General features: G+C 43.8%; 1 protein-coding gene across 1 annotated transcript; it reads left to right on the forward strand.

The window, feature by feature from the left end:
- Positions 1–5,405: 5,405 nt before the first annotated feature.
- Positions 5,406–8,388, forward strand: FGF4 (fibroblast growth factor 4). Its single transcript, XM_062000274.1, has 3 exons — positions 5,406–5,709; positions 6,492–6,595; positions 8,212–8,388. Exons 1-3 carry the CDS (start codon positions 5,406–5,408, stop codon positions 8,386–8,388), a joined length of 585 nt encoding a protein of 194 aa, XP_061856258.1.
- Positions 8,389–12,241: the final 3,853 nt, after the last annotated feature.

Here is a 12,241-nt window from a genome sequence, read left to right on the forward strand (position 1 = left end):
TAATCTGGCTTGACTGATGACTTCCCAGGACATTTCCTTTGTCCCAGCCCACTGAGTCCTGCTCTTCAATAACACAAACTCCAATGATATTCCTGAGGAGTCCTCAGATCCTCCATGTTCTCCCCTCATCACACTACCTCACAGAAAAGCATCTCAGGCTTCAGGAACCAACATGATTCAAAACATCAGAGAGAAACCCAACTGAAGGCTGCTAAGTTTTTCCCTTAGCTACTTCTCGTGACATCACTCATTTTCATGGCAGTTGTAGTTCACACATTCAGGTAAGCACTGGCACCATAAACATGACTGCAGAAGATCCACCAGGCAGGATACATCCTTCAGACCCTCAGTTAAGATCTGGGTGCTTAGTCATCCTTCACCATGAACGTAACTTCCATGAAGAGCATTTGTTTCTGTAAGGCTGTCATCTTGTCCTGAGAATGAGGAAGAGTAGAGCAGCTACCAAAAAAAGAGGGAGGAAAAAAAAAACAGGATAGAGCAAAAGTTAAAGGAGCAAAGGAAACTTCTGGGAATATGGAGAAGTAGTGAATTTTTGCTGTGGGGAATGCACAGTGAAAGAAAAGCAGGGAGTAAAGCTGCAGCCTGTAGAAACAGGATGAGAACAGAGGGTATAATAGGTTGTTTGGATGTGTTTCTTTGCCTGAGAGCTGCTTATACCTCAGTCGGTGACAAGGACCAGCAGGATGAGAAAATGGCTTGCCATGCCAACCTCAGGTTGCTTGGCTAATGGTTTGGGTCTCCCAGGGGGTTATTATCACCACACTACCATCTCATTCGTTTGAGCTGATGTTGCAGGAACAGCAACCTTCCTGCTAGAAAACAATAGAACAAACAAATAGAGCACAGAAGCTGAGAAAAGAGGCTGCTAAGACATTGAATGTAGTTTACAGAAAAACAAATGTCTGTGGCTTGCTCTTCCAGTTGGAGCTTCTTGGTGCCTGTCCCTGCAAGCGGTGGGTGTGTATGAGCAAGATGGTCACAAGATGGAAGTGTGAATCGCAGCATCTAAGCTGTTGAGGACCTTTGGGAGCCACACAGATGGGTGCAGTCATGTCCTCTCTGATCTGTGCTTTATAAGGAGACAGAGAGACAGTACAACTGCACAAGCTCACCAGTAGCAGACGGAGTCGCTGTTAAAAAAGTCCATACCCATCACAAGCAAAGTGATGTTCAGTCCTCTCACTGAATCAATCCAAATACACTGGAGAGAGGTTATTGGCTCCTTTGTTATCCACTCGGTATTGTAGCTGCCTGCTGCTATACTCCACTGCCCTTTTCCAATATATACCACTACAACATCACTTGAGATAATAAGGTTTTGATCATGGCAGGACGCTCTCAACAGCAAACAGCCCAGGCACATGGAGATCAAATAGACCAGCTGCAAACAGAAAAAAAAAGCAAAAAGAGAAGAAAGAGTGCACATGAGCTTGTGTATGGGTATGTGTGCTGTGTAGGCAGCAGAGGCCTGGATGGCCAAGGTCTCCCAGCAAGCCCAGCCAGCCGGGGCTTGGGCCCCAGCCCCACACTGCATTCCAGCCTGCCTCCTCTCCTGGGACCACTACCCCTGCTCACACAGAGAGGCAGCCAGACGTGAACGTGAGAAAGCTCTCCCAGGCGAGTCCCTTCTGCAGATCGCTGGGTAGTTGTCTTCCAATGTAATCATAATTAAAAGGGGAGTGTGCAAAGGGGGAGCCTGGGTATGGGCTTGCTTTTTTACCATGTCTTCATAGCATGCAAACATGGTGAATGGGTGTTTTTTTTCCTTCCTAACAATATACTTCTCCATGCCCCTTCTAGTCCACTCCCCTTCCTTCCAGATCAAAGGACTTCTGTACAATATTTGCCTTCAGCAGAAAATCTCAGGACCAATATCTTTCAGGGCCATTTACATCTATTTACTGATGTTAATAAATATGTAAACTCATTTTTAAACTGTGGGCCTAGACTCCTTTAGAGATACAGACACGGGTCCAAATTCAGATGCCTGCTGTGCCACTAATTGCAGAATAATTTCCATAAAGGTTGCAAAGATATTAAAGATTCCTTCCTCTTTTCCCTTTTTCTTTCAGAATACGTGATATGGGCCTTGAACCTGGGTGTGGACCTGAATTCTGTGAATCCTTTCTTCTTTTTTAATACTTTAAGCCTAGAGGAATTTGCAAAGCAGAGCTGTCTGAACTGTGACATCCACATATGCTTCTTAGGGAACAGAGCCAATACAAAGATGAAGACATTTTACCTGGTTTAATATTTAAATTATTACTGTGAAAGAGTGTGTGGCACCAGGCGTAGGAGGCACACAGCACTGGAGCATGGCATGATGTGGAAGATTTAGAAGAATTAATTATGGGATGATCTGGAGACACCCATCTCTACTGTGTGGAAGTTGATGGCACGTTGGAGAGCTTTACTGACATAGTTTCATGACTTCCATAGGGAATATGCTGCTTCAATGGTTTCCTGTGACAATATTTTCTAACTGGCAATGTCTGTGTTGCAGCATAAAGACCCCAAAGGTCAGCAGCTTCCACCTGTCATTTACACCTGGTGCAAGATGCAAATGCTGCAGTTCTGCTTTGCTTTCACCTCTGTGGGTTTTTCAGAGGTACCATCAACTCAGTGATCAGAGAGCTTTGAAGGATCAGGACTAGTGTCTTGAACACAGATTGAACACAGACTCATACACACAAATATATACAATTTGAAAGCAAAACCTACCTCATAGGTGAATACTTAGCTGAAAAGTTCTTACTTACCCTCTCAGAAAGCTTTGCTTGAAGCCTTTATGGGAAAAGTACCATGTAATTCTGAAACAAGTTCAGGAACAAACTTGTAGAAGCATCCCTTATTCATCAGTGGCATTGTGGCAATGTAGTTGGATGTTCTGTGGAATCAGTTAGGACCTGATCTTGCAAACACATGGATTTAGAGCCTAATAGAGCATTTTAGAACCCATTTTCACATGGTCCTAAGAGATGAAGGTACCACAGCTCACCAGCCCTCCAGTGCACTTAAAGTTTTCGCATGCTTTCACATTCATAGGACCAAGGCCTCAGAGTTCATGTTGGTTTTTGGGTCAGGGACAATCTATCTACCTATCAGTGGCAGTAAAGCAGATCTGGCCCTGACTTATTACCTGCTGCAGAGCTGGACAGTTTCCAAATCCCTGAGCTGCTGGCCTTCACCTGATGCACAGCCATTTAATCCAGAACTGGTCCATTGAGCTTGTTGGGTGTAAGAGGAGTCTGGATGGACTCGGTGCAAATGGAAATGTAGTAAATACCTGTGCATTTGACCTCAATGGATTTACCAGCCTGTAAACTTCCTCAGAGAGAAATCTGAATGTTGCTGTTTCTAAACACACACATACACAGACAGAAATTCACTTCTTTGGCATTGAGACAAAACTACACCTAGAAGACTTTTCCCTCTGTAGCACCAGATTGCAATCACCCACAAAGCAGCAAGCCTCTTATTCCATTCTGAGAGATATGGTAGTAGAAAGACACACACACACACACACACATGCACACACATACTGTGTATATGCACCTCACAAGAAGAAATAAAAGCACATCATCTAAGTTTGCTTAGGTTTAGCGAAGGTCAGAGATTTTCGCACCTAGGTGAGCTGTCATCTGGCTTGGGGCAATTCTCTTTTCTCTCGCATCCTTTGCTGGAACAGCAGGAGAGCTTTACTGGCGTGAAAGACTAAACTGTCCTCAGGCTGTAAAGGACTTGAGTCACAAACCACCTCCCCTCCCACACAGTCTTTCATATTAATTCAGAACCTTCCAAAATTGTCCTAATGTCTCCTCACCTGTTGCTTCTGAAAACCTGTTGAAGTGAGGTTTAAGCTAAGGGAGGTGATAAAACATTTGGGATTGTCTCTAAACAAAGTAATTCTAGACTGATGAGATTAAAACTTCACCTACTTTTAAATACTGAGCTTCATTTTCATGAACTTAAGATAGATGAAGTAGTTACCTAAGAACAACCGCATCACTAAGACACAACAGAAGCACCTAAGTTCACACATACTGAAGATGAGAAAATTGTCATATTGTTAAGAAGCAAAACAATATTGCATGGTGGGGGGACTCTAAAGCTCAGGAATAAACTCAGGAATGTCACTGCAGCCACTGTCAGTACAGTGAGCAAGAGGGAGCTCCACATGTCTTGTACTCCAGAGCAATACTGAGCTTTCTGATTTCCTAAAGCAATCTTTAGAATGAAAAACTTTATGATTACCACTTTTGAGCACATGCTGCCTCTTTAAATGTTTTCCACTTTATTAAAGCCTCGGCCCTTTGTTAGGGTTTTTTTTTCAAGTTCTTTCATTTTTCATTTCTTAAACCTCCCATGCAACAACTATTTTGGCTTTTAATGAAGGGAATATTTCTGCATCCAGCAAACTGTAAACCATGTCGCTTGGATACAGCAAAAGCTGAAATTCCACAGATTTCCACAAAGTCATACATTGTGTTGGGGGGAAAGTGTGTTGGGCATTCTTTGATTTTTGTGTCCTACATTAGCATTTGTAAGCACTTACAAAAGAGAAACAAAAGAGAAACAAAAGAGAAAGAAGGGGGAAAGAAGAAAGAAGGAGAAAAGAAGAAAGAAGTAGAGAGGAAAGAAAGAGAAAAAGAGAGAGAGAGAAAGAAAGAAAGAAAGAAACAGAAAGAAAGAAAGAAAGAAAGAAAGAAAGAAAGAAAGAAAGAAAGAAAGAAAAAGAAAGAAAGAAAGAAAGAAAGAAAGAAAGAAAGAAAGAAAGAAAGAAAGAAAGAAAGAAGCAAACTGTTGTAATCAACGCAAAATATGACCTTTTATTTTTAAAAGTTTGTGCTATCCTTCTTGTTTAGGACCAGTGCTGCTCACTCTTTCCCTTCAAGACATTTCAGAGCTTTCAAGCATCTAGGGGTGATAATTTGACTTTCAGCTAAACCAGAGGGCTGCAGCAGACAGCAGTAGGTGGTGATGTAATAGGTACCAACGCACATGGATATATAAATATCGTGGCTAGGGCTAAAGCGCTATGGCTGAGCAGCTATAGAAGAAGATCAGCACTTCAGACAAGACTCCTGGAGTTGAGATCAAGTTCAGAAGCTCCTGCTCTCGGGATTTCCTCTCTATGCAGACAGCACAGGGAAACCGCAGATCCTCGGCGGACTGAGCACAGGGCTCCTTCCCTCCCTCCCCGCTTCGCTTTTTGGTTTAGGTTCTTTTTTTCCTTCTGTTTTTTTGTTGTGGGTTGGTTTTTTTCTTTTTCTCCCCCCCCTCCTTCCCCCCCTTTTGACCTCAGTATAAAGTGTGAGCTGGGGGGCGAGTGTATTTTCGGAGCGAGCGACCACCGGCCCGTGACTACGCGCCTCTAAACCGGGATGCCTCTCCCCGCGGCGCTGCTACCGGCTCTGCTCTTGGGGCTCCTGTGGCCTGGGGCAATCCGCGGTCGGTCTCTCCCGGGTCGCCTCCCCTCCGGGCTCCGCCAGCGCCGTTGGGACGCTGCTCTTTTCGCCCGTTCCGTCGCTCGCCTCCCGGCCGAGCGCCGCGACGCCGCCCGCGACGGCGACTACCTCCTGGGCATCAAACGCTTGCGGCGTCTCTACTGCAACGTGGGCATCGGTTTCCATATCCAGGTCCTGCCCGACGGCCGCATCGACGGGATCCACAGCGAGAATCGATACAGTAAGCCGGCGACAATCTTCGCGGCGGGGCAGGTGAACCGCTCCGCTCCCGCGGAACCGCCCTTAGGGGCGGTTCCGCGGGAGCGGAGCGGTTCACCTGCCCCGGAGAACGGTATGAGCCAAAGGGAGAATGGGTGTATGACAGAGCTCTAGCTCCCCTAAAAAGTCCACCCACCCTCGGCACCGCAGTTGCCCGTCTCGGCTCCCCGCAACGCTGCGGGTGCCAGGGGTAGCGGGGAAGCGGTGGAGCCCATCGAGGGTTCCGGCGGAGCTCACCGGGGGCTCCGGCGGAGTTCACCGGCGCTGCTCAGTGCCGTGCCGTCACCCCTTGCCGCCGGCAGGCATCAGGTGTCGGGGTTGCCTCAACATCTGGAGGATCCGCAGTCCCGTGGGCCGCCCACTCTGAGCAGGGGCTGGGGAAAGACCAGCTCGCCCCTAAACTTAAAAAGCATCTGCTGGGGATTTAACCCCGTAGCCCTATGACTGTGATATCCAACTGAAACAATAAGATCCAGGAGGGGGGATATAAGCTGCATGATGACAAATGTTTCATACTCTGGTTTATTTTAACTTTGTCTGCACAGGAGGATGCCTGGGGGTAAGGTAAAAATAGATACTTAGCTAAAAGAGGAGAGGTCTCGGTATGGGGCAGTACACAGAGTGTACTGCTGGAGCTCAGGGATCCATTGGGGATGGGAGCCTTTGGGTGAGATCAGCTCTGACACCACACACTACTTCAGGGCACAGCCCTTTGTCTCCCTGATTCCTGTATCTCCTTTGTAGGTCTGTTGGAAATCTCCCCAGTGGAAAGAGGAGTGGTGAGCATATTTGGTGTCAGAAGTGGACTCTTCGTGGCCATGAACAGCAAAGGCAAACTGTATGGATCTGTAAGTAGTCACCAACTGCGTGTCTGGGGAGGGAACCATGGTCAGCTGGGGTGAGAGGTGTGCACAGTGCTGGAAGCTGCCCAAACTCCATCCTTGTCCTTCCTGGGCCAGGCAACACAGAGCAACCTTGCTACTTTGTCAACAGACAGTGTGCTGCTCATTTATGCTGCTTACAGAGCTTTTGAAATAAACCCCAGGCTTTTGCATTACACTGCCTTGGTTCTCCCATGGCTACCCATCTTGCCTACCACACACAGTAGTAATTCCGTGTGGCAAGACCTAGAGCTAGCCTCAGTCCATATCTGCCTTGGGTTTAAGCACGGTGTTAAGCAGGTATGGCAATCGTTCACACCTCTCAGAGGGTACTTGAACTTGTGATCAGCCACAAATGACCCTGTATGATGTGATGAATCTGTGCCTATCACGTACCTATTGTTCACTCTTGTTAATGCTCTTGGTTGGAGAATCTGTTCATACGACAGTTCAGCATCTCAGGGTGTGGACTTCGGTTTATAAGCAGGCAGATCTATTAGGAAACAAAACAGGTCATTTTTTACATTGAATCTTTGGAAAATATAGAGATGTCTTATCAAATATACTTGAAGTGGACAGCAATGCCTGTCTTTGCCCATGTTGAGCTGTTCCTGGGTCTCTTTCTTTCCCCATAGCTTTTCTATTTCATATTTTTCAAGTATGCTTTGAAGATACTTGGGCTGAGGATGAGGCAAACAATGTCAAAGTTAACAAGTATTTCCACATGAAGACATGACCTATCTAGAATAATTTTTCTGGGGCATCAGTCTTGTTACAGAGGATTTTGACTTTATATGAAATTCATGTAGAATCACTCACCAAAGTGCTCTTTGCATAATTTCTTAGGAAGACTGCTGCTGCTTTGGTGTGTCCTGAGAAAGCAATTCCCAATGCAGTGTTTAGCTTGGCAGGCTGAAACCTCGCTTACAAAACCTTAGGCTTTTGCTCAATAATAAGAGATGAGTTCATTGTTACTTTCCAGATAACACATTTGTAACACCTGTCCCTCTTTGCGCTTACTTGCAAATGAAACCTTTTCATTGGAAGGATCCCTTTTGTCAGCTCTGTTTTGCTGATCTGTTAACCTAAGTTATCCAAACCCTTCTGTCTTAAAACTAAAGCAGCAGTCCGTGCTGAGTGTCTTAAAAATGCCTCTTTCTCATCAAGCCACACAAGAAAGCACTAGCATTCAGCTTTTTCCAAAGCCTCTGAAGTAATTCATTGCTGGTGGGACAACCACTGAGCAATCAGATGAGCAGGGCAGCTGAACTGGGTTTCAGCCTTACCCCATTATAGCTCTGTTTCAATGTACCCCCTCTCTCAAGAGTGCAGACACAGTTATGGGTCTCCTTCCCACCTTTAGGTGTACACGTCTAGCCTGGGCACAGCATCCTTAATGATCCTTTGAGTCCTGTTTGAAGCTTCGTTTGGACGATGACTTCAAAAGATTACCAAGGGGGGTGAGGAGTGGGGATGTCAGCTGCACATTTCCCTGCAGCACACCTTCTACACCTGGCAGCAAGACTATTTCCACACCTGATGTTTAAAATTCCTTCCCTCTCATTCTTCCCTTTTCATTTCAGACTCATTTCAATGACGAGTGCAAATTCAAAGAGATTCTCCTGCCAAACAACTACAATGCTTACGAATCCAGGATTTATCCCGGGATGTACATAGCCTTGAGCAAAAATGGAAGAACAAAGAAAGGCAATAAAGTATCTCCCACGATGACAGTGACACATTTTCTTCCTAGAATCTGAGACATCTCCCTTCAGACCTACCTCAGCACAGGGGAAGACGTAGAACACGTTTGGGAAAAAGAAACATGGTGCACTTTTACTGGAGAGTTTTATGCAAGAGTAGGTGTAAGATATTTAAGTTAATTATTTAAATCTGTATATATTGCCACAAAAAATTATTTATAGTTCCTTTCTCTTTTTTAATTTCTGAAAACAAAACAAACCTCCAACCCAAGGTATCTCATTTCATGGTGCAACAGTGGAAGTCTTCTGCTTTGTGGTTTATTTAATTTGTTTCTAAGTTATCACAGGTGTGCTGCTACTCCATATCCTAAAAGAGGTGAAACTCAATCCCTCTAGTACAATGTTTTGCACTGTTTGTGTGTTGTACTGTGTCTATCATTGTACACATGTTTGTTTGTTTGTTATGGTGGCTTTGTTCTCCTCTGGTGTGTTTTCCAACCCTCCCCTTTCCACAACTCCCAAAGAAGCTCTTGGCCTCCGAGAAGGAGCGGTAGTGGAGGTGCCTGGGTGGGATGCCAGCGCGGAGCCACACACAATGCCTGACCTCCTTTGTGCAGTGTTGCTATTTAATTGGAACAGTATCGGTTTACCTCGGTACAGAAAGAGCGGTGCTGAAGAGCTACCCCACAAATCTGTTTTTAGATCTGCCAGTGTTGAACTTTGAACTTTCCTGCAGTCCGTCTTTTCAGAGCTGCCAGGCACTAGAGAGGCTTAAACACCTATATAAACTCATCAAAGTTGGGGTGGGTATTTTTTTTTGGCATTATTTAGATAAACAGGAGCATATGATCTTTTGTGGGCCTCCATGGAAGCTTATATTTGATGCAATTGCTTAACATTAGGCTAAAAACAACGTGTCTGTCCCTCCTTCAACCAATGCGCTGGGAAACACGCTCCTGTGAACCAATTATACTTTATTTGAATCAAATTCCCTTTCACATTTGGAGGCTTCAATTAATTTTTCAAAGTCTGTGAAACTCTTCTAATAAGTTTTGGAAAGGCAAAAGCATCTGCTGGTTCATAAAGAACACAGGCTCCACAGAGAGAATTTAGATTGATTGCAAGGAATTGAGGTCGTTTCGTACTATTTATTGGTTTTGATGCAGTATTTGGAAGGAGAAATATGCTGCTTTTTATTTCTGTCTCATTCCCTGACAAAGTTGATTAATTTCTACCTCACTAACTCTCAAAGCCAGTCTCCTAACAAAATCTGCAGGGAAGGAAGGTACACACTTCTTGGTCTTACAGTTCTGGAGGAGGGCCTGAGGGAACAATCGTAATCCCAAATCTCCCCTTTTTTCCATATGTAGCCAAAAGTATTCAGGATAGAGTTGGTTGCATCCTATTTGAGCCTTGTCACGTTTGAGCTATCTTTACCCAGTGGTTTACTTTTAGTAAGGATAATCATGGTGAAAATATTTGCAGACAGCTGTCAGGCTACAGTACTATATCGTCATCAAGTAACCCTATATTTTTCTTTACATATTTTGCAAGTGTAACTCATGTCTCTAATCTGATGAAGGAAAAGACAGGTTTGATTACAGGGGAATCATGAAGAGGATCCATTTGTCCTTTTTTCCTTCCTTTCTTTAAAAGATACACCATCTTTGGGGCACCAGTACGTTGAGTGGGAACGAGGACTAACCACAATGTTTGATGACTTTAGAGGATGTTTACAGATCATCTTCCAATCTAAAGTAGTTATTTCTAACTGCATGCAAATCTGAGTTCAGGTGTTTGGTTTTTTTCTTTCTCTTGACATTCCTACACAAAAGCCTTTGTTCCTTTGTAATGGTATAGATTTGCCTGTATCCTCCACTTACACATGACCTTGGAGACAAAATCTACTCACCAGTGAATTCAGTAAAGACCAGAGCAGACCAGGACCAGATTTTAAGCCTGTTACTGTCAAAGCAAAAACAACAATTAAGGAAAAGGAAGCCAAATCAAGAGAGAGTGCCTAGGAAATGTCATGCCTAAGGATTTATACTTTTTTTTTCCTGTAGTTTGGGGGATTTCTGTGCTGTCTATGTTTTCTATACGTGAGTAATTGTTGTGTAATTATCACCACTACCTCTGACAACCTATGATTTTGTTCCAGACTTCAGATAGCAAAATCAGATGGCAAACATTTGCTCTGGGAATGGTTCTTCTTTGTCACTTTTCACCCTGTTAAGTCTGCAACTGATAGGGCCTCACAGGAGATATGTTCAGCAGTAGTTGTTGTAACTTTGAAATGTTGTGATAAAACCTCGATAACAATGTTACATGGTACGAGCTTTCACCATTTACTAGAATCTGTCTGTAGTTTTATACAGGTGCTGTTCAAGACTGTGGTGTATGTGCTGTGCACATTTAAATGCATAATAAATGATAAACGTTTACAAGTGTATGGCACTCGGATATTGGTTTTAGCTCTTTAAAAGGGAACACATCAGCCAATGAAAGACCAAAAAAAATGCTATTTCACTCTCCCAAACGCCAGGGAGTCTTTGCACCCATGCCAGCTACTTCACGAATGACAGCCTGGATTTCTTACTCAGCTAAAGTTCCCCCTGCCAAAGTTGGAAATGGTCCAGAAAAGCCCAGCTTCACGAGCTTGATACCAAATAGACTCACTCGCATCTGCTGCACACTGGTATTCTTACTCGTGTTATTTGTGTGGCTGTTAACATCAGCAGCTTTTTGTGCAGCACCTAGTATTGAGAGACACAAAGAAGCTTTGGAGTTTATGCTGCTGGATGTTGATGTCACAAAAGAAACCTATTTGCCTTTTTCTTGCCTTTCATGAGTGCCACTCTGCCTTTTTGAAGGAGGACTATATTCATGCAAAAGGCAGGGAGATTATCTGTTTGATTTGAGCTACTGTTCCTTTTTACAGTTAGTCATTATCCTCATGCAAGTGTATTTGAAGTGCTCCACATGAAGTGCTTTGTAGCACACCTGATGGCAAAATTCTTTTGCACAAAGTTTATTTATAAATACATATATGCACTTGTACACACACACAGTCAATTCTCTGTACTTTCAGTTTTACCTCCTTCCTAGGAATAGGGAAGGATTCCTCATGGGAATGACAATATCTAGGCTTGATTTTACACACCTTGATGGCAAATGGAGCTTGTCCAACCAAGCAAGAGCCAGACCCCAAGAAACAAACTTCTCCATGTTATACTGAGTGATGCTCTTTTTCCTGTTCCTAGAAAGGGGAAGGCAATGGATGAGCTGGGAAAGTCCAATGCCCTCACTGTATAAAAGCCATTTCTCTCTAAAGTTGTATAGGCTCTATAAATACATAGCACAGGTGTTGGGGATTTTTTTTAGCTGGACAAATATAGCTGCAGTGTGTTTAATGTTCCTATGAATAGGGGCAGAATAAATAGGCATGCAGACATAGATATTTTTGTTTTTCATAATTATCTTTTCTTTCCTCAATTTACAATGTTTGTATAAAAGAGCAAATATCAATTTCTTACTGCCAGGTCTCCCAAAATCATAACCAAAAATTATAGCCAGAGAAAAAAAATATTTCAGCTTTGGGAAGACATCTAACTAGTTCTAAGATTGGAGATAAATCCTAAAACTCTTAGGAAGGTGAGATTTTATAGTAGTAGCTTTGCAGATTTGTGACACCTGGACTATTGGTGCTGCACTTGTGATCCCACCCTCACAAAAATAGATTGGTTTGTAGCCACCACAGATGGGGCAGATTGAGATGTCACAGAGAAATGCTCCTCCTCTGGCATCATTGATTTTTTGCTTCATTGCTGAGCCAGCTTTCCTCACATTGCCTTTGGAGGTAGTAAAAGAAATGCATTAAAAGTAAAAATGCTTTTCAACTCCCTCAAAA

This window comes from Colius striatus, chromosome 7 (genome assembly GCF_028858725.1).
Source record: "Colius striatus isolate bColStr4 chromosome 7, bColStr4.1.hap1, whole genome shotgun sequence".
In the NCBI taxonomy this organism is placed as follows: domain Eukaryota; kingdom Metazoa; phylum Chordata; class Aves; order Coliiformes; family Coliidae; genus Colius; species Colius striatus.